Source organism: Anas acuta, chromosome 4 (genome assembly GCF_963932015.1).
Source record: "Anas acuta chromosome 4, bAnaAcu1.1, whole genome shotgun sequence".
Taxonomy (NCBI): Eukaryota; Metazoa; Chordata; class Aves; order Anseriformes; family Anatidae; genus Anas; species Anas acuta.
The window spans coordinates 47,793,433-47,820,881 of NC_088982.1; the positions used below are offsets into that span (position 1 = coordinate 47,793,433).

Consider the following 27,449-nt stretch of genomic DNA (forward strand, 5'->3'; position numbering starts at 1 on the left):
CCAAGGCCTTCCAGTACCTAAAGGGGGCCTACAGGAAAGAGGGACTCTTCATCAGGGAGCATAGCGATAGGAAAAATGGCAATGTCTTTAAACTGAAAAAGGGTGGATTTAGATTAGACATTAGGCAGAAACTCTTTACTCAAAGTGCAGTGGGGCTCTGGAACAAAGAAGCTGTGGATGTTCCATCCCTGGAGGTGTTCAAGACCAGGATGGATGGGCAATCTGGCCTAGTGGAAGGTGTTGGCAGGGGTGTTGGAAGTAGATTGCCTTTAAGGTCCCTTCCAACCAAAACCACGCTACGGTCCTATGAAAAGAATGTCATGATTGTCATAAGATGCAATTCTTATATTTTACTGTTAATACTTATGCAAGGAGAAGGCAAAGTACATTCCACCTATACCGAGCACATTGGACAGTGAGCTGTTCAGCTGTTTAGTGCCATGCTTCTTGGTTTAGGCTTTTAAATTTATACAGCTTCTAGACTAGAGGCCTTTGGATCCAGAAGCCTGGCAACAGAATAAACATGTCTATACTCTAATTACTCTGTACCTAATTGATTAGTAGATAAGCTTTTCTCTGTAGCAGCCAAAGGAAATTTTCCACATAGTTAAACTCTTTTAAAAAGTTTTCTTTCCACATTGGATATAATTTATTTTATACACGTTTTATAGACATAAAAGGCAGATTAAATTCCTTCTACCCTGCTTTCAGATAAAATCTATGTTACATACCACTTCATGTAGAGCATTCACCAAAGTCAGGTCAGATTAAAATTTATGGGGTTTATTCTCCTTTTGTCAAGCATTTTCTACATACAGAACATTCACATGGTGTAAGTTACAGAAGAAAAATGCATGAAACAGACTACTGCAAATAAGTGAGTAACAGACCGATTACATGATTCTTGTTTGTTCACAATGGAAAAAACTTGTTAAAAAGGAAAACAGATTCAGTAACTAGAGATGTAAGCAGACTCTTAATTTAGTTAAATCTACCTACCAGGGGGCTTGCTCAAGCTAAAGAGAGATCTACTGTATCACACAGGGCAGGATGCTAAATGCACACAAGATTACAATGCTAGAAAATTCCAGATTGCTAAATAATTTTACATAATCTAGATTGGAGTAAAATTTTGTTTTACAAAAGGTGTTGTTTCTTGTATTGATTGCCTTCAGTAAAAGGAGGTCAGTTTAAGAGTTTATAAGCATTCCTTAGCAAAAATGTAATAAAAATAAAAATACTCCCAAACTTTTAAGTCATTGCTCTAAGTCTGGATCATTGTTTACTGCTGGCTTTCTTATCCTACTAACTACTGTTATTCTTCTGAGAATCTCATTTGTCCCATTTAGATGTTTGCTCATCATTAAAATTAGAATTTCAAGTTATGAAACTATAAAATATACAAAGTTTTTGTTTTTTATTCTTTTTTTTTTTTTTTCACTAATCCAATTGGATGCATGAAATTGAAGGTCTGTTGAGTTAACCAAATAGTTTAACAAATATGGTTCAATGGTACAATGCATAAGCAAAAGTATTACCTATAGGTTGTTGAGTTCAGTTCTCTGAGTTTCCAGCTTCCTAAATGTGTGTTTGTTTTTGTTTTTAATACCTTATTTTTTTTTGTTGGTAAAGGTGAAGCTTCACGATGCCATGTTTTCAAAATGTGGATTACCCTGAACAGTTAAGTGCAATGTTTCTCTGTAGTAGAACTCAAACTCCTCACTGATGAATCCCTGTGATAGCTGAAAAAATTAATACCTATTTAAAAAAAAAAAATAGAAAGCCTCTGCAAGCAGCTTTCTCAACTAAGAATCACAATAAAAATAAACTCCACAAACTGCAGCGATCAGAAAACTGTGCACTGCAAATATAACTTCTCCTTTTTTCTTTTTTTTCTCTTTGTATGTTCCAAAGCTTGAGACTAGAAATTTGATACTAAAGGTTTCTCTCCAATGACAAGCAATCCTGTAGACACAATGGGAATAAATTAAACAATTTCTATGCTTTACCTTTCTTGTGAGATTTTCGCTTCAAGGCACGAAAAGATAAAACAGTGGACTGGACAAAACAGGACATAATATTTCTGTTTAACGAATCAAAGGTTGTACAACAGCTCTTATTTTGTGTCTGAAGCAAACCAAACCAAAATTTGAATCATATTTACATATGATTCTTCCATTTACAAATTCAAAGTATCATGTTAAATTCCCTGAATCTTTATGTTTTTTACTACTTTCTTTAAGATAATGCACAATGTTTATCATCAATTTCAATATTCAGCAATTCCACTCAACCAATACAACCTTGGCTGATAGTCTATAAGGAGTACCATTATCATATAGCTGTTGTTTTAGTAACTTTTATGTGGAAATTGACTCAAATTGTGTTTAAGTCAAAGAAATAACATGTATAAAAGGACCTAACAATTTCAAATGAAATGTCTAGGTTTAAAGAATGGTATAATTTAAGTGCTGTAAAACTATTAATTCAGTAAATATCCAACACACATCCTTATGCTTCTCCAACCCAAATTACTGTGTTGCCTCTCTCAACTTCAGTGATTTCACAATTTAACTTATTGAGGCGTCCATCCAGGATAAACAGAGATTCCTTGGAAGGGGTCATGAGATACTGACCAAAAAGGCCACTGTCTTTTATAAGACGGTTCTTACTGTTCCAAGGCCATTCACCTGCCTTTACAGGCTCCTTAAGACTCTTCACCATCTTAACCTTGCCAGAGGAGAGCTCCACGAAGAGAACATCAGTTTGTGTACTGGAGCTACAATAGACATTGTATTGATGAGCTTCAGTGAATGATGGCTGAAAAGCTACATCAGATATGTGCAAATTTGTATGAATGTCAAATGCATCCTGTATTTCTCCTCTCATTGTTATGTACTGGAACCTCATAAGACCCTTTGTGTCATCAATGCTGACAAGGTAGTGTCCATCTGGAGAGACATGTGGTGTGCCTGTTACATCGCCATTATATCCAATCACAGAATCAGTAACGCTATCCACTATAAGCTGTGGTAGGACAGCCCCAGTAGTGTCAGGCTTACAATGGATAAAAATAAATCCTCCAAGATGTGTATAAGCCAGTGACTGAGGAATGCAATTATAATCCTTTAAACTAATTGTCTTGATGTATGACATAGTTTCAAGATCAATTTTCTGGAGCACAGCCTCATCCTTATGCAGAATAAATCCAAACCTGGAAGGAAAAGCACAAAATCAAAGAAAGTCAGAGTTATTGTATGCATTATGTACAAATGTGGGAAGCCAATGTAACAAAGTGAATGAGTTAATATGTGCAGCACTGTACTAATATACATGTATATCTCAGCTTCAGATATTTCAGATATTAAGCATTTTATAAATTTTATTTGTCAGTGTTTTTGTAATTTTAATTTAGAGTGCATCAAATGAAATGTCTAAAAAATATTTATCTGATTAGTTGAAAAGGTGTTTGTTTTCTCCAAGTGACATAGGATAAAAGATAAACATTACTTTGAGCATATCTATCCAGTTAAAACTTTCACTACGAAGAAAAAGACTAAATATCACTAGATAGTACATCTCACATTTTTTAATTCACTTCATACAGTTCTTCAGCTTTCTTGAGAATATCAGCTTAATCCAGTTCTCATTGTTATTCAGATAATTATCCAAATCTTTCTCATTTTAATTCAGCAGAAATGAATATCATAAAAGGATTTAGGTTTATGCCTCCCAACTATCCAAGCCCCACCATTTCTTACATTTTAAATGACCCTTTATGCATTTCCATACATCAGAGAATTTTCACTTAACATTAATAATATGGTTAAGACTTAAAATTCCATAGTTTAATGTTTATAACATTTTAAATATACATTATATGACTATTCTATAATGCTAACATGTACATTTTGACTTCACAATCAATCATTTATATGCCTAAACCACTGCTCTAAATATTATGAAGTTATGTCAAAGTAAATTAGTTTCACTAATAATCTAAGAGCATTCACAACACTTATCCAAAACAGCTGTTTTCCTTTGACACATTTCTTAACATAACACTTTACTCAATCTTTGATCCTACAAATCAAGCTTTCTTGCTGCTGTGCACTGATATATAATCTAAAAATACCTTTCAGATTCTATTCACATGAAGCACTATGAGAGCCACAGTTTTTCAACAACTGAGTTGTTGAAAATAGCACAAAATTTCACACTATACCTTGCAACCTCAATATATTCAGTTATCTGTGAACCACCAAAGAAACAGGCAGAAAGGTTTCAGGACATTGTTCAATCAGTTCTTCAGATGTAAGATAGGGTGAATTATATTTGTACTTCCTACTGAACTAGTAGAATTTTCAAGAACACTTTTAATTTTAGCCCCACTTTCAGAAATCCTTGCATCCTACTTCAGTATGATAGGATCATAGAACTGTAGAATCATTTTTTTTTTCCTGCATGAGTACTGATTGAGGGCTAGACACTGCCATTAATATTACCTTCATTATTAATATTAAATGTGGGAAAAACAAACAAACAAAAACAACAACAACAACAAAAACCACACACATATCTAAATTGCTAAATCAAGCACTGAAACAACAGAACATGTAAAAGCAACAAAAACAGAATGTCATGTTAGCATTATTATACACAATATAAAGTCAGCCAACATTTGTGACCTGTCCAGTTTATGTTGTCAGTCTTTAGCCCTATTTCTAATGCAATTAGATTCATGTCATTTCACACAGAACTCTATTTCCTCATCTATGCCCTGCTCCAGTGTTACTGCTTTGGAATCTACTGGCCACATCTGAGAAGGAGAGGTTGTAACGTGCGGAGTTTTCATGGAATGATGACTGGTGGCTAAATAGAGGATAACAATACTCCTGAAGAAGGAAGCATGAGGTGAAGTCACCAGGAATTCATCTTTGCCTTAGATTTAGCACATAGTGTTACATGCCAAGGTGGCAGGTCAGAAATCATAGAAAATGAATGTGGAGGAAAACTGGACTACTGGCGTGGAAGATGATGGCTGTCATATGCAAGAGAGGCTAAGGCATTTGAACAGGAAGAAACTGAACATGTGGGAAAATCTCAGATTATTGTAGAATGGTGTAACACAGGGCAAAAAAAAAGACAGGTTACTTGCTATCATTTAATGATGTCATTTACACAAATTTAAAATCGAATAGGATGGTAATTAACACTTCTCACTTTTCCTTATTTTAATGAGTTAAAGGTATCTGAAAGCAAAGGAAAATATGTAACCTGAGGTCAGTGCAATGGCACATGCTGAATACATTAAATGCTCTATTTTCAGCTACTACAGTATTATTTCATTTATTTAAATATGAGAACTTTGCACAGTGCAGACTTCTTGCTTTAATTACACTTGAACTCAATTTCAATAGTGAACACAATGAACATTTTTTTCATTTGAGATTGGTTAAGTTGATTTGGGGTTTGAAAACATTATTTTTCTCTTCTTGTATACCAATAAAAACATTAGGGAAAAAAAATGAAATTTTATTTAAAGGGAAAGCTTTCACAAAACTGCTGTCAATTATGTCCAGAATTTATATCCGAGTGATGCTTTCAGGTGTACATCAATATACACAAAAGCAGTTATGTGATTTTGAAAGTCCCATCACAAACCTCTATGATTAAGTATATAATTACTTTTCAAAGTTTGTCCTACTGTTTTCAGAGACTGCATAAAACAGAACTAAAAATGTTTTCTGTAAAGAAATCATTCATTTCACCTTAAAACATATTTGGCATATCTTATTGTCTATGTATGCCTAGCACATTTCATTCTACCTTCATTGTAACTAAGAAAAATTACTCAACATTCCACTGTATGTTTTCATCTGCATTCAAATTTCAAAATTAGAAATCAGAATTTGTCAGAAACCACAAATAATTTTAAAGTAATGATTTTTAACTTTTTCTACCAAAAAAAAAAAAAAAAAAAAAATTTGAAAATCTAAATAAATGTATTTCAAGCTTGAGAAACCCTTGAACAATTGTTTTCATGTATCACATATCTGGACAAACAAAAACAAATCTTTATGCAGCTTGCGAATCAATTTATTTTACAGATTATCCTAAACCAATGAAAATGATCCTTTCTTTCTGAAGTAAAATACAAATTCAAAACAGTACAAATTACCTAAATCATAAATTCTTTCTTTTTGATTTAAATCACAATTAAAATGAATGATTTAAATCACTTTGATTCAAAGAATTCTTCCCTGCCTATGAATGCTCTATTAAACAGTGCTAATGTTCAATTTATGTGATACTTTGCATTCAAAATGTCACTAATTTCAAGATGAATACATAAATTACTAATCTATGTCTCTCAAACATTATTCCCTATGTAATATGTTTCTGAACCACAGGTACACTCAATTTATGATAATTTTGGTTGCATAAAACCTTTGATTATCAAAACAGTGAACATATATATACCCTAAAGTTAAATGCAAGGTCTCACATAACTTCCCTAACATTGCATCAGCTGAAGGTGTGGAAAGACTTACATTCAACAACCAGTTTTACTAATGGGAGAGCCTGCTGCCACTATCCATAATCTCTCCAGTTTCTCATAACCTGGTGGCATCCTTTGACAGAGGGATCCCCTAAATTCTACCACTGAGTAGTTTGATTAAACACTCCTTAAGACATGCCATCAAAATAAATGTAGTTACCCTGGAATCATGCAATCTGTCTGTTGATTAACCTGGGTGGTTTGAACTAAACAGTTTCGGGGTCAGAGCAGAACAAAATTTTCCACTGGTATCAGTATGTTAAGAAGAGGATGTTTGTCTACATCCCTAGATGCAAATGTCTCCATATCTTCAGGGTTAATCATATGCTTATTCCAAAGCAAATCAACATATGCATTTTAAAACATAAAACAACTGAAAACACAATTTCTAAATTTCTAGTATCTAAACCACAACTTTCCAAAGCATTCTAGTTTTTTATGCAACTTCACATGTACCACTTAGTTCCCAGTCCAAAACAAATATGTAAAAAGCTTTCAGTATCTTAGATACATTAGCCTTAGAATTCAAAAAGCTGTTTCAGGTTTGGTAACAGAATTCACAGGTAAATGCTTGAAAATCAAAGAAATTGACTTCAGGGTTGCAAAAGCCTTATCCTGATACTGTATTTGTTGTTCCTAGGAGCACAAGTTATTATTCTTACTGCCGCTGCTTGCTCTGAAGCTATTAAGGTACTTGATTTTGCCATCTCCTGCTGCTCCAGCAGCTAATCATATAACTACTAATAATCAGCTATAACTGAATACCCATTTACAATGCATCTTTCAAAGTGTGCAAGAGGCAGCTTAAAGAGGCAGCTTTCTTTACACTGATTCCTCAGTTTCATGCTCTTAAATATTTTCAACTTTGTAGCCTTAACATTGTTTACCACTATCCATGCTCTTCACTGTGTCCTGCTTTTTTCTGAAATTTGAAAACACAGCTTTGATGGAAATTCCTTCCCTTTTCTTTTATGTAGCAATTTCTCTAACACAGGAAAAATATACTTTATTATAACGTTAACATGTTGAAGACTTTTTGCTTTATTTTTTTTTCTAGTTCAAACTTAAACAACTTACAACTTTAGGCACTGATATAATGTGGAAAACCATAGCCTACCAGGTAATGTTTTTAGAAGTGAGTAGAGTAGAAGCTCAGCTTTGCTAGCAGAATAATAATGCAGAGAACTTAAGTAGGAGTGTTACTGATTTCAAAGCACTTCACAAGTATCACAGCAAATGAAGTAAAGAGAGCTGAATGACTTTCCTAAAGCAATATAATGATCCACTGGAAAAGTGAGATTAAAAATACAGGTTATTTCTAGTCCAACACACTTTTTTTTTTTTTTTTTTTTTTTTTACTGATCACTGATCATGCTACAGGCTACCCACACCACTGCTGCTGAGGTCCTAGAAGATACATATAGGAGTAAATTAAGGCATCAGCAAAAGCAAACCGCAAGCTGATTAGCTTGATACTGGATCTGGTATGGATACTGATACTGGAATGGATGGCAGACAAGCAGGTCAACATGAGATCTGAGTCTAAGGAGTCAAAAAGAACCAAACCTCCTCCTACAGTCCTTGGATACAGGGAGAGGTTAGAATAATGCATGAGTCTCATATCTGTATTATACATTGGGAAGACCAAAGCTGGAACGCTTCACGTTGCTTTATTTCTGATATTAAAAAAAAAAAAAAAAATTAAAAAAAGGAATATTTAAAAAAAATTGGGTAAAACATCTAAAATTATTTGAAGGATATTTTTAAGCAAGAGCCTGAGAGAATTCAACATATTTAGCTTAAGAAAGATATAATTTAGATGTGACTTTTTAAAACTTTACATGTACCTTAATGGAGAGAACATACTGTTTAGTAATGCTACCTTTAATCACACAAAGAAAGTATAATAATGATTACAGAGTGACACTAGACAAAATTAGAAGCATACATTTTTCTAACAATGAGGATGACAACATATTGCAAAAATCTATTATAGAGGTGATGAATTTTCTTTGGTGGGAATCTCCAGATAAAGGCTATTCTTTATGGGAGACTTGACCAAGCCCAAGTAGATGTAGATTTAGAAATATCCAATTCACTATCTACATTTCTCAATTACTATTTGAAATATGTAAAATCTATGGTATGCACAGAAATCATAGAAGCATAGAATATCCTGAGTTGGAAGGGACCCATAAGGATCATCAAGTCCAACTCCTAAAAAGTCAGAAAAGATGTTCTCATGGTCTTTTCAAGCTTATGAATATAAGAAACATTAATTCTTTGTTCATACATCAGTACAGTAGATTTTAACCTCATACAACTCAGGCATCTGATGCTGAGATTTTAAGAAGCAGCTAAGCATTTTAAATCTTATGAAATTAATTTTTATTTGACATAATATCTTATCTCACAGACCAAAAACAATTAAGAAAAAAAAGTCCCCATTGACTCTACAACACATTGATTTCTAAATTCAGGAAGTTTGTTACATGTTTGGGTAATATAACTATACAACTATAACGGACATAATTTCACTTAGGAAGAAAGATGCTCTAAGGCTGGGATGGTTGTTCCTTTCAAATTTATTGATCTAAACATAGAAGATATTGGTGGATAGCTTGTAGGGACAGTCATTGATCATAGAGTCCTGCTTCAAAAAGTTGCCTGCTTGCATACAGCAATGATCAGTTGCAAATAAATTTTAGCCCACTGTCCAATAAACGAATTGCTGCTTTCTAACAACCAGGTGAATCCATTCTTCCCTTCTGTCTAGCATAAAGAACCTCTTGGCATGCCAATGTCAAGATTGTTAAGTGTACTTTTGTTGTCAACTTGTACTTTGTCTTTCTGATGAGGAGGTAAGAGTAACTAGAAGAACACACAATTTTCCAAAATTGTCAGAAAGCAATACTGCAAGTCACCAAGGTTAAAGGAAGCTTTGGAGTACACATGTTAGCTCTGATCCAAAAAAGGCTATGTGGAGTAAAAGACTGTAATTTACCAGAGCTATAAAGGAATTATCAGCGTAATATATTAAAATCTCATCTTTCAATGGTGTCTATAGTCCCAATGCAGTGGGGACATTTCACAAAACTGATATTAGTAAGAGAATTTTACTGGAGATCTCAGTAAAACAGTCAGGAAGTAATAGGCTGAGCTTTCATTATGCTGTGTTTTTTTTTTGTTTTTTTTTTTTTTCCCCCTCCATTTAAAGTAAAGCAAGACTATTAAATCTGGGTAAAGAAGTTTGCATTAATACCTTACATTTCATTCTGTTCTGTGGATACCTGAATTCAACCCACAAAGCTACCGTAATCTAACAACTTTTCAAAGGCACTTAGTTTACTAGAAGGATTAAAAAAATACAGCCACTCATAGTCAAACAATGAAATTGTGCTTGTCGCCTGTGTGCTGTTAGCCTGTTTTTTATGATTAGGTTGTTGGAGAACAAGTGATACTGCAGAGTAACTTCACATTTCCCAAATGATTTATAGAGAGATGGTGGTGTATTTAATGCAAAATTTCCTCTCATGTAGATTGATATGCAGAAGCCTCCCACTGTTCATTGAACTCTGATCAATATTTATGAGAATCTCAATCCTCATGTCTTTTCTATGCAGTGAAATGATGCACAATATCCAGCAGCATATAAAGGTGTTTGTTAGAGTGCATACTGGGAACTCATGCAATTCAAGCCTGAAGTATATGAGACCAAATTTTCACATTTTGAATGATTTTACAGTTAATGCAAGTGGGAATCTGTAGCCTGTGGGCATGTCACTCCAATTGGAGTATATACTAGAACTATGAAATCTGAAATGTTCTTTCTTCATTTACTCCATATGCATGAATATGAGATTTTAATACCAGATTTTAAAGAATTAACCACATCGAAGATTTTCCACAAAAAAAAAAAAAAAAATTGTCACAACTATTTGCCCACATTGTGCTGTGTTTTAGATTTGTGACCGAAAGAGCACTGACAGAACACTGATGTTGTTACTGAACAATGCTGACAGAGAAGCAAGGCCTCCTCTGTTTCTCATTGTGTCCCACCCCAGCAAGTAGGTTTGGGTGTGGGACACAGCCAGGACAGCTGACTCCAATTGACCGAAGAGATATTCTACCACAGAACATTATGTTCAGCATTAAAATTCTTTCCAGAGTAGCCAATGCGTGGAAAACTGGCTACACACTGGTCTGCTTGTGGTGAGTGGTAGTTTTTGCATCTCCCCCTCAACACCTTCACTTATTAAACTGTCTTTATGTTGACCTATGAGTTTTCTTACTTTTGCCTTTCCAATTCTCTCCCCCCATCCCAACGGGGGAAAGTGAGCTGGGTGGTGGGTTCAGCTGACAGCCAGGGTCAACCCACTACAAGAAGTCATTAGTTTTCTGTGAAAACCATTGAGTTTTACAGTACCTAGATGAAGAGAAATTGAGACAGATAAATTATATTACTTCTCTAAACTAACTTAAAAGAAGCAGCGAGAATATCCTAAAAGGTATAAACTGAATCGTATTTTTCAGCAGTGAAGTCTGTATGGATGAATACCTCTTTTTCCTAATTTTAATAGGGAAAAGCAAACAAACACACTCACATATTTACGAGAAGAATAATTACAATAATCGTAAAAACTAAAGTTAACATGCTATAAATGATTATTTCTAGAGTCTCATAACCTACACTCAAGGTTACTTGAGTCACTTTAATTTATTAAAGCACTGTTTTCTCCTTTCTACTTAGATATGCTTCTAATTTTTATTTTTCTGTTTGCTGTAAATGAGAAACTTCAGTGTTATGCAACGTAACATACCAGAAAAATTGCTTTCAGATAAACTTAATATGATAATTGTCATGATATGTATTTTTTCTTAAACAGTAGTGACATTTGTATTTACTAGAAAAATAGAAAAATGCACAGTGTAGTAAAAATGGGTTTACTTGTTTTAATGCTATAGCTAGAACAGAAACGAGTCTTGCTGCTCAGTTGCTAGAATGTATTTTAAAAATGGGATTTAGTATCCAGATTTATGGAACTATAAACCTGTATGTAATGAAAAAACAGTAAGCAGTAAACCTATGACTGATATACAAACATCCAACAATCCAGTTCATCAGCTGTCATGAAAATGTTTATGTTTAATCCTAAGGGGGAGGGCAGCACATCTATACCTTCATCTAGAATGGCAGTGACAGATCTGAGGCCACGCAAAACTAGATTTTGGATGGTTCTGATAAGAATTTCAAGTAATAATACACCTTAAAATTAAAAAAAAAAAAAAGAAAAAAAAAGTGTACTTTAGACTATGTACATGTGCAAAAGGATTATACTGCCACAATGGCCCATGTCATTTAAGTATTATATTTTTTATAATCTGGTCTTTTCATCAGTTTATTAAAAACTGATATATGAACAAGGAAATCAAAAGTGACAAAACCAATACATGGCTTAACCCTAAGTGGCTCTTTCACATATATCAATCCACTTAGGTTTACATCCTTACTGCTTTGAATTAAAAAATAAAAAATAATAAAAAACAAACATATTTCTGCAATTGCAACAAAGCACAGCTGCTTCCTTCCTCTAAAATCACATCAGCAGTCAGTAAGTAGTTTGAAAAATTGTCACTATGATAGTTCAGTCTCACATTACCTCCACCCTACAAAAACAAAAACAAAAACAGGTGGGATTGCTTTCTGATAAATACTTACATTTAAATATATAACCATGTGTATCCACACACAGGTTAAGTCTTCAAGTTGCTATTTTTGCCAGCAGTCCAAACAGACAACAGGGTCTAGAGAATCTGTTAAGTTGACCAGTACAAGAGCCCTTAAGGGCATGAGCAAAATTGCCTTTCAGATTCCTCTACCTGTACAGACTACACCTCCATTAACTGTAGCAGAAGCTTGATAGCTTGCACCCACAGATGCATAGATGCAATGGATTTTCACACCTAAATCTGCCTACCTTCTGAGCCTCATGCTCACCATAGGTGTTCTATCCAAAAGAAAACATTATATCCCAAAATAGACTTACCAGAAATTTGCAGATTCAGAAAACTGAGTTTAATTTACTAACATTACACCAGGATGAAAGTAAAAGCTAGAGTTTGAAAACTTTGAAATGTGATTTTCTGTTTCTCCTAGCTATTATAACACATTCAGGTACCACATAGTTGTACACGTTATTAAAGCTGTTCTTTTTGGTCATAAATTAAAAGTCTTGCTCACAGGAGCAGCTAGTACTATCCAGTCTGTACTGGATACAGACTAAGATGTTGTATGTCTCCATTCAAAAAAAGAGTTAAAAGCAGTGAGGATATCCTCTCTTTGGATTTTCAGGAATCTCTTCATTGCTCTAAAAGGGTAGTTCTAATAGGAAACCATGAATACACTTCACTTCCAAAAAAGTGTATTTTTCCAACTATAATGATCAACTTTGAATTTGTGCGAGTCAAGAGGCTTGAGACAACAACAATGAAAACACACCCGCCAAAATAACAAACCACCTACTCCAAAGTTTGCCTTTTAATTTTATCTTTTCAGGGTTTTGCAGAGCTCTAAGAATTGCATGCAACATTTCTCAATGAATATTTCAAAGGTAACTTTGCTTATTACTATATCTGAGTAAACTAAATGTTCACATCACTATTAAATGATTAGACAGTCTGCACTAACACTACTGTCCACTGCAAAATGTCAAGATGAAATTACATCATATGACTTCTAACATCTCTCATTTAGATGTTGCATTTACAAATCATAACAAATATTTTTCAAATGGGACGTGACCCAAAGAATACTATATCTACTGATTTTAAAATTTTGTATTTCCTGTTTTAAAAAGATACATTTTAAAAGCATATCTGTTTGTGCAGACAAGAACTATGAAAACTTTGCAAGGGTACATCAGGAATTTAGTATCCAGCTTAGGCACTGTCTTTCTACAATTGGATTAACAATTAGGCATTGTCCGTCTACAATTCTACATACAAGAACCATATTTCATAACAAAACAGTTGCTTCCATTAATACCATTATTTTTACATAATACCAAGATTTGTAAAAAGCATAATTTCCCAGTGTTAAGATTTGAGTAAGTCATGTTACACAGTTTTTCTCATTCTATAGCATTCTATATAGAATTCTATAGCATTCCTGTGTGGATAACTCAGGAAAAATACTAGCCTACTCAGGCAGTAGAACTTGAATTAATTATAATACAGACAGGCCTAATCTGTTTTACCTTTATTCATTGTATGTATAAGACTGAGAGTTTTGTGCAAGGATACTGGGCAAAGCATACTAAAGTGAATGTCAAAACAGAAAGAATTCTATAAAGAATTCAAACCCAAGGCAGACTTTAGGGCAGCCTTGTTTAAACACACTTTACTCTCATTTGCTGCAACTGAACATCTTCATCTCATCCTATAATAATACTTGATCTCCAGTAGTTACTCAGAATGAAGGATAATACTGAGATCTGCAGCTACAGAATCAGTGAAGATGCAATATTATTTTAATGGGAAGTTCTAATTGAGTAAAGTATAAATTAATAATGCACCAGATATTCCATATAATGTATCAAAATCATGTGAATTCTGATAATGCATGTGAATCTGCATTAATGTTGATACTGAAATCATGTGAATTCTGAATGGCATGGAATTGCAACATTCAGGCTGGGTGTTAGGAAAAGGTTCTTATCTGAGAGGGTGGCCAGGCACTGGAACAGGCTCCCCAAGGCAGTGGTCACAGCACTGAGCCTGCTTGAGTTCAAAAAGAGTTTGGACAGCGCTATCACACATACAGTCTGATTTTGGGTGGTCCTGTGTGGAGCCAGGAGTTGGACTCCACGGTCCAAGGACTTGATTATCCTTTGTGGGTCCCTTCCAACTTGGGATAGTTTATAAGAACACATCTTTAAAACAGTTTTTGCAAGGTACAATTTTTTCCACCATTCAGACAGAGCAAACTAATTTAAAAACAGCAGCCAAGCAAGAAGCTAGGATGGAGCTGCCAACAAGCAGTATATTCACAACTTTGCTGCCTTTATGTTGTTATTTTCTTCCTTTAGACAAGACATACACATTACTTATGAATGCAACTGCATTTACTATAAAGCAGGAAATACGTAAACACGATTTAACAAGTCATAACAACACAAGAAAAGCCTAAGAAATAGTTTGCTAGAAATGAGGATTAATTTATTTAAAATTATTTTTATAAATACTTTAACATGAAACTGTATTTGTGATGGAAAGATGGAGTAGAAAATGATGACGATGTAAACACTGATGTCCCCCTTTCCTTTTAGTTTCTGGCCCTACATTCACAGATCACTCAAGACAATAGGCTTTTTGTAAAGAGATCTAAGATCAAACACTTTGGGAAAATGATGTTCTCAAAACAGAAACCAAGTAAAAGAAAAAGAACTAGATGAGCTACAATCAAAACTATTTGTACACAAAGCAAAGAAAAGCAGTATTGTTTGACAAAACAGAAGTTTTCAAGGAAACAGTAATAAACATTACCTACTTTATCCCACATTCATCTTTAAAACTACTCAGTATTCTATATTTTAGAGACCTTTATTCAGAATGTATGCTAAAAATCAACATGGGAAGATATAGTTTTATTGCTACAAAGCTTGATCAAATCTGCTGATCAAAAGTTTTCTGGAACTCCAAGTAAATACTATTAACTTCCCGTGAACAGTCTGTTAGAGTATCAGGATGGTCCCTGACTATAAAGATATTCTAACCTGGCTACATGGGAAAGTATTAGTATTTAAACAAAATTCAAAAAAAAATTTTTTTTTCCCGATGAATTGAAATTATCCATTGTAGTTCTGAAGAAGGATTCTATCAGCAAGGAAAAGAAAAAGAAATTGGCCAAAGAACTGTTTCTTAGTGGTACACCTCAATTGCTTTCAGTGGTCTTTTGAGCTTTTGTCATCAACACCACACACACACACACACACACACAAACACAGAAGCACTCTTCCTTGTAACTGTGGATTTTCTAAGAACTTGACAAACAGCACTGTAACCATTATTTCTTGTATTAAAATCATTCTTTACTTTATATCCATACATGGATGATTCTCAGGAAGACCGTTTTCACTGATTTCCTTTATTTCATAAAGGCCTTGCAGTCATACCATTGAAATATCAGAGAGTTAATTTTCCTCACTTTTAAATTACTCTTTTAAATAAAGTTCAAAATACATTTTTTATTGTCATTTTCTATTACAACTGCTGTAGCATATTGCACAAATAAAATATTTATCTCTAGATAAAAAACACGTTTTTCATTTTTGAAGGGTTTCTGATTTCAAAAACTGTCAGCATTGCAAGGGCATACCAGTCTTCCCCTCAGGACCTACAAAATGATTGTTCCTGGAACAGTTCATTTCTGGCAGGTTGCTGAGAAAAGACCTTTCTTTAATTTCTGCAGTTCAGAAAAGGTTGCTTGATGATAACAAAAGGCTAAGTGGATTTTGCCCATTGGCTATTGCTCATCAGCACAAAAGTTGTTTTACTTTTGGGTACTACAACAGTCTTTGACCTTTGAAGTTTGTTTCCCTGATTTTGTTTCCGTTCTTTATGACACTAAGAATTCTTGCTTCATATTTCTGTTTTGCAGCAGAAAAGGCTCTCCCACATATTTGTGTATAAGTGTTAAGCACAAAGCATCTTCCTATCACTCTAAATATTTAAAGACTACACCTTTAAAAGATATAAATAATATTTGCACCAGTAACATGTGACTATTATAACATACCTCTGAAATCTTAACATAGCAGTGCTAAGAAATAGGAATGGAGAAAATAACTCAAGAATAAGAAAATTAAAAAATGCAGAACAGAAGGTTGCCCTGTTGGAAAATGAGTAATTTCAACATATAAAAACATCATTGCTACCATTTCTGTTAAATGAATGAAAAGATCAGTTCTGATGAAGAATGGAATTTGATGGCAGGTCTTTACCTCCTCTCCCTTCCTCTCTCCCTATTTCAGTGTAAGATTGTACTGTACCTGCAGAGTATTTAAATTATATCTCACTAGAGATCTATTGGAGGGAAATGGAGCGTATACTGAAGAATATCTTCAAATGACCTATGGTAAAGAACAGCTGGGAAGATTTTGCCATAGCTGGCCCAATGGTGGATTCTTTTTTTTTTTTTTTTTGTGTTGTAGGAAGAGCTTTCTTATTATAAAATAGACTAGTTCAGTGTTTTTCAATCATGTTCAGTATACATTTGCACAGGACTGGGATAAGCCCTGATATTTCAGGGTACTAGTGATGCCAGAGTCTATGAATTGTCTGAGGCTTCCCTCATAAAACAATCACATCAGAAGTATATGAAACAGACTTTTTAATTATTGCAAATTGTTGTCCAATGATTAAAGTATTCAAAAGAAAATCATTCAAGACATTTTATGACAAAGGAAAACATTTTAGTTTCTACATTTTTAGAATCCAGGAATACATGAAACTATGCATTTTTTCATAAAAGAACTAATTCTCAGCAAAAAATAGTCTTTCTACATTGGCAGTAAACATGTTTTTTTCTTGTACATTTTAGGAAAGGAGAGCAAGCAATTTAACAACAACAAAAAATCACTTCATTTTTGGAAAAAAATGAAAGCCAAGTAAAGGGTTAGCTATACTGAACAAAATACATTCCTAAAGATAGCCCTGAATGTCAGTACAAGGAAGGATAGAATTGAGATTTGGCCAGAAAATACGGTAACAGCAAGGTGGGCAGATGTCATATGGAATGCACAGCCAAATTTGTATATGCCAAAAGAAATAGACAGTACTAGTAGAAAATGAATAATGAGATAGAGATAAGGACTGCAAAGGTGATAAATTATCTATGTCAGAACAGTCCCAAAAGGTCTTTTCTTCATTTTAAGAAGGAAGCTCCCATACTGTGATATCTGGGGATATATGAACATTGAAAAGAACAAACACTAAATTGTATCACAACTACTTTTTCTCTACTAATGACTCAAATTAAGAAAATATTAAGAAAAAAAAAAAAAAAAGAAATATTAAGAAAATAATAGACTGAACCAAAACAGATATTTATTTTATCTAAAAATATCATAGATTTTTGCACAAAAAAAAAAAAAAAGGCACAAGAGAGAACAAGAGAACATTTCTATTGCAAATGCAAGATCTTCATGAGAAAAAATCAGGCACACCATGGGAAGTTGCTGTGTTTAATTTGTAGAAATTAGTGGTTTGTATTATTAGGTTTTGTTTGTTTAAGATGAAAGTTTGAATAGTTTATCCATGAGAAAAAATTGTAGGCTGACAGTTGGGAACTCATTGAATGTACATAGACAAAACAGTCTACATATGCAGATCTGGAAGTTTTTTTCAACTCTTTGAATCATATAACTACACAAGAATCTCTGCTTTACTAAACATTAGAGAGGCTTCTAACATAACCTCAAATAGAAAAGACTAAATGTTGTTATTCTAAATGCTCAAAAATAGAAATATACAAATAAAAATTTGTAAATAAATTTCACTGTCCCAAAGTCACAAATGAATAATGCATAATATAAAATAGGGTTGCTGTGAAGAAAATTCACTCCATCTGAGGCATACCCAGCAAAACATTTTAAATCACTGTGCTCTGGAAGTTTATCAGCAAACATAAAAAATTGGTTAATTACATAATTTTAAGATTGCCTCTTAAAGCTAATAAATGAATCCTTATAATTTGATTTATTTGGAAAACTAATGAGTAATTAAAGATTTACTAAGATAACTTCTAATCACTAGATACTAGAAACTCTGTTAATCCCATACTTGCAGGTTTAGTTTCTTTGAATAAATTTTTACATGTTTCATTGTGTAATATCTTTTCACATACTGACACGTGTTGCATTTTAAAAGCAGATATGTAAAAGGAGATAGGTACTACAGTTATTTATTTGTAATAATAGTTTTTTTGGCTACTTCAGAGGGAGAGATTATATTATCCCAGAAGTAATTTTTTTCCTGCAATGATGTCTGCACATGCAAGAGGAAAACAATAAACGATAGCTTGGAAAACATTTACAGTTTAGCAAAACTCCTCTTAGATTTAGTATAAGCCAGTAGACTTAAGCCAGGTTGTGGCTATTTCCTGAACTAAATGGAAAATGCAAGTAGAACAAGTAGAATGTTCCTGCTATTGCCAATGGTAGTAGCTGAACAAGTTTCATACTGTTTAATTTGTCTGAACTGAATCTCTTAATCTGTTAGTTCTTCATATTCCCTTTAGAATAAAGATGCTGTAAAAATCACCATTCGCAGCAAGAATAATTTTTGCTGTCTCCCCTCCTTCTTCCCCATAAGTTCCTATGAGTTTCTTTTTCATAAATAACACACTTATGGACCAAAAGGGACCTCCTTTGCAGGGGGAAATACACAGAGAGGGGAAAGAATCACTACAGGTTCTCCATTTAGTACTACTCTCACAAAGACATGGTTTACAGAGATGTGAGATGGCAGTGTGAGCCCCTAACCCAGACAGACCTCCATTGTGTGCTGTGCTGCCATGGAGCACTAAAAGATTCCACAATCACGAGAAATTGCAGTTGCTATATCTTCAATGATTGCCTTAGTACTATGGAGCTTCTTTCTCCAAAGCCTCAACCTTTCAAGTTATTTCCCCTGTAGAAGTACATATATTTATAGCTTAAAGACTAAGAACTGTGTGCAAACGTGGTAGTCCCCTAACAGGGCTTGTTAATTTAATTTGTAAAATATTAAATCATCTCTTAAATAGCTAAATCACATGGGCTACATTAAATATTCAACCTCAGAAATTAATTCCACCTCTTTTGTCTATAGTTGGCTCAGCATTTATCTTTTTTTGTTTGTTTGACATGCAAATCATTTGAAAAGGAAGTTTTTTCTGATTATGTAGGATTTCTGAAATAAAATATTTTCTGTGTGCTTATTTTCATACAAATACTGAAAATGCTCTGACATTCCAACTACTTCACACCACTGTATGGGCTTAAACTCTGGAATAAAGTGTGGAATTCTGAATTCAAACTTCTGAAATTCCTGAATCAGCACCCTACGTGGATTTCATTTATGAAGGTTCACAAGGATTCATTGGCAGCACATTCCAATTGCTTCTTTTAAAAAAGCTTAGTTTTTGGAATGTGTTGTGCAAATGAATAAGCATAATCTCAGAAAGACTGCTTCCCCCAATATCCTACACAACAGAGAAATAAGAGAGATAAAGATTCAAACTGAGAACATTTTAATTTATTCAGATCCTGAGCCATCTCACCAATGAGTTGATCATTCATTCCTCTACTTGTTAAGTCAGGTAACTATATAACATCTAAAATACTTGCTAATAGATTAAAACATCTAAAAAGTTAGAGTGACTCCATTACAGCGAGTTCATTTAACTTTGCTTTTGAAACATTTTTCAGCAGCGTAGTGATAGACCTTAATTTATTCCAATTATCTTTTGTTCACTTCGATTTATGAACAGTGGAGCTGAAATAATCAGCTCTTTTACTCCTTAGGCTTCTAAGAATATATTTTCATGAGTATTATACAACTCATCTTTTTGCAGCTATCCCACATACTAATTGAAAATATCTATTTTTATGATAAGAATTGGGTGTTAGCAGCCAATTAAGGACATGATCATTGGTTGCAATGAACTGCTTTGGCACAGAGCAGTTCAGTGATTAAAATTTTCTTCTCATTAAATGTCTAATGCCAACTACTGAAAATACATATACTCGATTTTTAAAAGGTCCGTCTACAAATGGAATAAGCTTTGTATATATTTTCTCGAGAAATAATTGGGGGGGGGGGGGGAAGACTTGGTATCTGTATAGTTTATAACCACTTAACAGATGCCACCCTGTCCACCCGTAAATGGTTAGTAGTTGCAAAAGGATTACATCATTCAGAATTTTAGTTTTACAGGTGGCAAATGCACCTGGCTGCAAAAAGCCTTCCTTTTTTTCTGGAAAGGTCTGGTGTTGTTTGGAACTGACTTCTAACAAAGAGCAAATAGGTCCCTAATCAGCTAATTCAGCCAGTGGGTTTATTTCCTGTCTTTCTGTCTTTCAGTATTCACACTCATAAAATGCTCCCCTGGCTAGAATAAACACCAAATGGCAATAAATTAAAGCTTTATATTCATTGCATTACATTCTACAGAAACACATGCTGCTGTTGAGGCTTTTTATTGTTGACTGTTGACAATTTAGTTTTAACAGACAAGTTTTTTTCTTTATCACTACTACTTTGATGTATTTCTCTGATGCAATTAATTCAAAAACTTTCCTGACACATTTCTCATGTGGTTCATTTTCATTTAAGCAACAACAAAAAAACAACTAAGTACTTGAAGGCCAGACTTTTTATGAAAGGCAAATTCTTTAACAACTGAGTGACTTCACAAAAATAGCTCTTTAAAAAAATGTAAAATAAAAATATGGTTTCTCTATGTAGTCTTTTTTTTTTTTTTTAATAGAATCAGAAGCTCAGAATTAGGTAGTATTTCAGAAAACTAACATAAGAAAGCAACTACATGACCTATTTAGACAGAATTCCAATTTCAAATAGATTGAGTTTGACAAAATGAGTTCTTCACTGTCTTTGGACTGGGCCTATTTTTCCTGGTTCCCCTCCTTGTATGATGTCTTTCACATTTTTCTTTTCCTATTTACATGAAAATTAATGTATTTAAGTATCAGTGCTGTTCTATTGATCCTTTTATAGCAAAAATCTGCATGAATAATTATATTACTATCTGATAGAATATGTAACTTGTAAATAAATGTGCTTGCCTATACTGTATAGAATTATTTTACATTCCATTAAACAAAGCAAGCATTTTTACTAATTCAATGCAATTTTTAGTGATGAATTGTGTAACATTTTCAAAATGGTTAAGGCATGCCAATATTTATTGAAATGTTAACCGATTAATTTCCCCCCCATCACCTGACATCAGCGGTCAGGTCTTGGACTTTTAAAGACTTGCACACATTAATATAACTTCAATTCATTTCATATGACATCAAATGTGTGTGTGGAACAGGATGTTCAACAGGATGTGGAACAGGTGTGCAACAGGATCCCTTAGAATTGTTCAAGGAGACAACTGAAGATCACTAACTGCTGTCTTTTGTCAGTGCAGTCTTTGGCAATGGATTAGGGAGCTATGCAGGTAGGAATCACCAGCTGTAAATTCCCTTAAAGATAAAGCTGAACAAAGTTGCCCTCCCTAGGGCAATAATTTAGTAATAAACATCAAAATCAATTAGTCAGAAGAGTAGTACCTCTAATGCTGGTAGTTTATGTAGTGTAGCTTCTAGAGTAGCTTCTGTTCTCTCAAAGAATTCATACTCCAAATGTAGCAGAATTATTTAATGGTTTTCTATGGCTGAGCTTAGGAACAAAATGTGCATTTATCTACTTGTTTAAAGCAATGTGGCAGTAATGGTACTTAGAGTTAATTTCTATTCATACATATTAATTTACACATTCCTTTTAAAGTGCATATGGCTGATTGATAATTTATTTGTTAAAAGTTTTGTAGAAAACTAAAATTTTTCTTTTTCTTTTTTTTTGATATAGACTAGATTCTTCATAGGCACATATTTTAGAGTAAATTCTGGAATCAATTGTAAAATCAACCTAAATTTGATGTTTTCACTTTTTTAAAAGACTAAATCTTTTTATGGGACTAAAATCTTTTTGGATGGAGATGCATATTTATATATATGATTAGAGATTTTAGCTAAACATGAGTGATGCCTTCTCATAACTGAAGGAAAGATAGAATCATCCTAATTAGAGCATTTCTATAGATATTTGAACTTAGAAGGGCACAATAAGCAAGGAAGTTAATTATTTGCTGAGGTCATTTACACTGAAATATATCTGTGTCACTTTGCTAATAACCTAACAGTTCTAAGCATACAAAGTACTAATAACTATTAACATAAGATTCAGATGTACAAATCCTAGAAGGCAGAATTTTTCTACCCTACAGGTAGAAATGTTACAGAAAACATTAAAAGAAAATGAAATTTCACATGCCTACTAATGCATTTGGAAGAAGAGAAATAGAAGTAGATTTTCATTTAAGAGGCATTGATGAAATTCGGAAAATATTTCTGCTTTACTTCTGTATTAAACTTTGCCCTCTTTTCCTCACACTCTCTTTCCTTGTCCCATGTGTCTCTAAAATCCAACTTGTTACTTCCTTACAGTTTTCCATACTTGGTATATTTCTATCGCAGCCAAAAGTTGTCTATTCCGTGGACACACAAATAATCCTACATTAATTGAGAGAAATAACTAAGGTCCCAAGAACTTACTGTGTTTTACAGTATGGATTATAGTGCAAACCATTTTTAACATATAAGAATTTCATCTACTCAGCACCCATGAAATCAGAAAAACTTTATGCATGCATCTAAATAGAGTTTACACAGCTTACTTGTTTTGCACAACTTTACATTCTAAATAGCTTTAAAAACAGATAGCCTGATTAAAAAAAAAAAAAGAAAAAAAGAACAGAATTAGCAAGAGACTCTAGTTCAGAAAGACTTAAGTTATGTTTTATCATAATTCCTTTTAAAACTCCGTAAGTGTCTTTTCTGGTCTGTTTATCAAGAGAAAAACTTTAACGCAAAATATATATAATACAACGTGGCAAATACTATATATAAAACAGCTGCTCTGGTGTAGAAGAAATTAGGGAGTATCATTTCCAAATTAAGATTTATGCTCCTAATTTAGGGAATTATCTGAATGTTACAGTTATCAATTCCTCAAGAACACCCCAGGTGATATTACATCTCAAATTTAGTATCTAGAGTAATAAAATTTTTGAACGTTTGATGAGAAAAGGAAAAAACAAAACAACACATTCTAATAAATGTTTGTTCTGATAAATTCAACAGCCTTTATTCAACAAAACTCACATGAAGTTTGTATATGAAGAAGAGTCTTTCCAAGCTATACTAAAAAGGCATGGTCTCACATTTTCAAGATTATTTTTAATTTGTTTTCTTTGGAGACAACATTATAGTTCATTTGTAAGTTAATTATAACTGGGTTAAAACTTACCTTATATGGGTAATGATGAGGGTTGTAGCAGGAATGAAAAAGTCATCTACTCTGTCAAACTGCTTTCCTACTGGCTGAGTATGGATTGTGTGATGAGAAACACTCCCACTGGCTTGTGTTATCACCTACATAAAGTAACATTATTACAAACAATGGAAATACTCCTTCAAAATTTAATCTATTTCTAAGTACATTCATACAATATTGCCTCTGTATTCCATCTACTGTGTTAATATTCAGCTAGAAATGACCAAACAAACAACATTGAATAAAGCTGATCAGCATTTCAAATTTCAGAGAATTTTTACATACCTAACATACCTGATCTTCATATTTCCTTTCTCTCCCCATTTTTTTTTTTCTAACGGAGTCCATATTTATTCATATATATTATTAAAGTCTCAAGCAGTTAATGAAAACTAATATTTTTATTTACCTATTCTCACACTTGACCCTAGATAGGGATTATATTTCTTAAGCACTGCAGTCCAAGTGAAAATATAAGATATTATTAATTGATTCACAGGAAGCTATGCTTATACATACTCCCAAGTCTTGTCAATCATGAGGCAATTCGATATAGCACATATATATTTCAGAAGAGCAAGTTGGTTTCAGTTTATATATTTCTTAAATTGTTGAACCAATTCGCCTTGAATTTTCCTCAAATCCTGAACAGTCTCTGCAGTAAATCTTTACAGACAAGTAAAAGACAATTTTATATTAATAGCCAGTGTGATAATCATTTACATGCTCTTAAGACTGGATTAAAAAAGCAAAATAATTGATTATGGATAGTGTAAAGGAAATGGAGAGTGAAGATGATCACTAGCTTTAAAATAGGATATGTGTGACTCAATTATCAGTCATTTCCTTAGGAGGAGTGATAGCAAAACTGTCACAAATTATCTTGCATATTCACAGTTACTAAGAGTCTAGAGGTGCTAAAAAGGTGTTTTTAATCATTTTTTACTATTTAAACCCTACATTTGAATTTCTCTTACTTTAAAAATAATGCATTTAAAAATAAATAAGGTCTCCATTGACTTCTAGAAAAAGGAAAATAAGTTGAAATAATTTTGAAACTATGACACAGACTATCTCCATATTCTCATAAGATTACTTTAAATTAGGAGAAGAAAGTAGTGAAAAAGAAGCAAATGCAATTACAGTTTCTTGAAATGTTTCTTTAGTGGCTGTCCCTAGGCTTGCCACTGCTCAGAGGACATGTGAAAAACAAAAACTGTTATTATACATCTGAAGAAAAAAAAAAAAAAATGGAACTGTCTTACCTTATTGTACTTACTCTTACATTTTACACTTATTTTAGTGAAATACGAATATGCCTAAAATCCAACGTATCCTCTAATTAGGGGCAAAAACATCATAAGCAGCAAGTTTGCTCTCAAAAGACTGGCAAAACATGCTACTGTTTTTACCTGTATTCCATAGACTTCTATCAAGTTGATATAGTCAGTTCTGAGTAAAGGTATTGAAAAAAAATATATATATATATTAAAGCAAAGTCAGTTATCTTATATCTTACTACCTTTGCTGGGTCATCATAATGATGTTTAAAGGGAAATATACAAATGTCTCAATTACATAAAGATTCAGCCTATCTAGATTTCATAGCGTATAATCAGTCTGATCAATATACCCACCTGCAAAGTTGGTGAATTCTTTTCCATGTCTCCCCAGCTCAGAACCCAGACTTGATCATGTGATTTATCATAGTGTAGTTTCACTGGGACAGGATCTGTACTCACTGCCTGCAGCATAATAAGAGAAGAAATTCTTACCTTCTGTCACATTTTAAAAAGAAAAATAATAAATATGATTGAATTAAAATGATGGCTGGACATACATTTCCTGATGTTTTAAGATCAGATTTAAAAATCATGTTGTCAGTTTTTGAAATAGTCCTCTGATTCATTCAAAGTTACTGAATCACTGATTTTTATCCATTATGTGTTCTAATATTTGACATCAAGACTGCATCATATTGAGGCTATTAAGAAGCTGAAAATAAACATTTTAAATCAAGTAAAAATGTACTTACCTTCCTTCCCAACCAACCCTCTCTTCATACATATCAGTTAAAAGCTACACAAATAACTGGAAAATGGCTAAAAAGGGAAATTATTCTCAAACTACATAGTGAATCAACACATGTTCCTGCACAGTCCTGCATAAAACCAACACAATGTTACTGCAGACAACTCTGCTAAAGTGTATACTGTTGAAGTTGGTAAGCCTGTTAACATATAAATGTTTCCCAGATATGATTTCTACTTTTTGTAGATGTGATCAGAACCAAGGTGTTTTCCCTACCACCTTCAGTTTTGTCTCCAGAGACTAAAAACCTTATAGGCTACACTTTCTTTTTTAGGAGAAAGACTGAATAATCAAAAGGGAGGACAGACTATTTGATTAACAGACATTCTGCATGAGGTAACAGTTGTGGGGATTACTTTTCTATGTTCATCGTTAAAGCAGAAAAAATAAGTGGAAATTGTTTTTAAGTCTCACTATTACCGAACAATAAAGCACAGCTTGTTTATCAGTTTGTCAGGGAGTGTACCAGCTGGCTAATTAAGTGAAGCTAATTTAAAGTAATGATGTAGATCCTCAAGATAACACACTAATGGCTGGCTGAGATTGCTGATGATACTTAACCGTACTCCTGAGGTGTTGGAAGTCACAACTTCATGTAAAAAAAAAATCATTTTTTTCTTTTAGAAAATGGAAAACTAAGACAGGTTGCTGCTCACCAGATGATTTAAAAACAGAAAAGTGCCCCTTGGAAAAGGTCATTCAAGTTTCATAACATTTCCTACTGCAAATAGAAGACAATTAGTCTAAAATAATACTTTGGTGGCTGTTGTATAGTTATTTTGTTCAGGCGTATCAAAATTCAAGTTGGATTACTCAAATGAAAGGGCTGGCTCGTGCATGTTCTGCTCAATGAGCACCAGTTGTATTCTGGATTTGGGCCATGGCACTGCCTGGAGGAGAAGGAATTACCTGTGGAGTCATGCAAGGATAATGCAGGATAATTCCCAAGAAAGGACCAGACAGCAAAGAGAAGCTCAGAGTCTTGGAGATGTGCTTTCACAGATGTTTCTAGCTATTCCAGGCTCAAATGCCACCAGCACAGTGTACTAAATGACAGTCGACTGAAAGATGACTTAAAGTCGTCCTACTTAAGTTTATGTTGCTAAGCAGTTCCAAACAATTACAGGTGACAGCACTTGTTTTCAAGAACTTACAAATTAAAGTAAATATTTTTCTTAACTTTAAAAGCTATGATTTAGATGTACCTGGCTAAATCAGAAAACCTATGAATACCTCCTTAAAGATACACTACCCATGTCCCTAGATTGGAAACATATATTGAAATTTAAAATGTCTGTTCTAGTATCTTAGAAAAAAAAAATCATCCTACAACCTAGTTATTTACATTATCTAGATGTATACATGTACACTTCTATATACGTTTTCTTCATTAACTTTTATAGCATAAATTAATGAATGTAACGTGCATAATAGTACTTCAAACAAAAGACCATAATAAAGAAAACCACGTCAATATGTTTCCTGAAAAAAGGCTGTTCAAAGGTGACCTGGCTATTATTACAGTAATGGAAAAGTGATGCTATTCCATTTTTCAAGACTTTTTTTTTTTTTTTTAAGGTGAAATGTATGTTGTTGTTGTTGTTGTTGTTTGGCCCTTGATTAGCATGAA

General features: G+C 33.4%; 1 protein-coding gene across 11 annotated transcripts in view; it reads right to left on the minus strand.

Annotated features, from left to right (window-relative positions):
- Nucleotides 1–767: 767 nt before the first annotated feature.
- FSTL5 (follistatin like 5) overlaps nucleotides 768–27,449 on the minus strand; it is a 402,914-nt gene continuing 376,232 nt past the window's right edge. For all 11 annotated transcript variants that reach the window (XM_068681113.1, XM_068681111.1, XM_068681110.1 and 8 more), the window contains 3 exons: nucleotides 25,366–25,473; nucleotides 23,702–23,826; nucleotides 768–3,214 (listed from right to left, as the gene is read on the minus strand). In XM_068681113.1, the coding sequence (XP_068537214.1) occupies nucleotides 2,512–3,214; nucleotides 23,702–23,826; nucleotides 25,366–25,473 (936 nt within the window). In that variant the 3' untranslated portion in view covers nucleotides 768–2,511. The remainder of the gene's footprint in view (nucleotides 3,215–23,701; nucleotides 23,827–25,365; nucleotides 25,474–27,449) is intronic.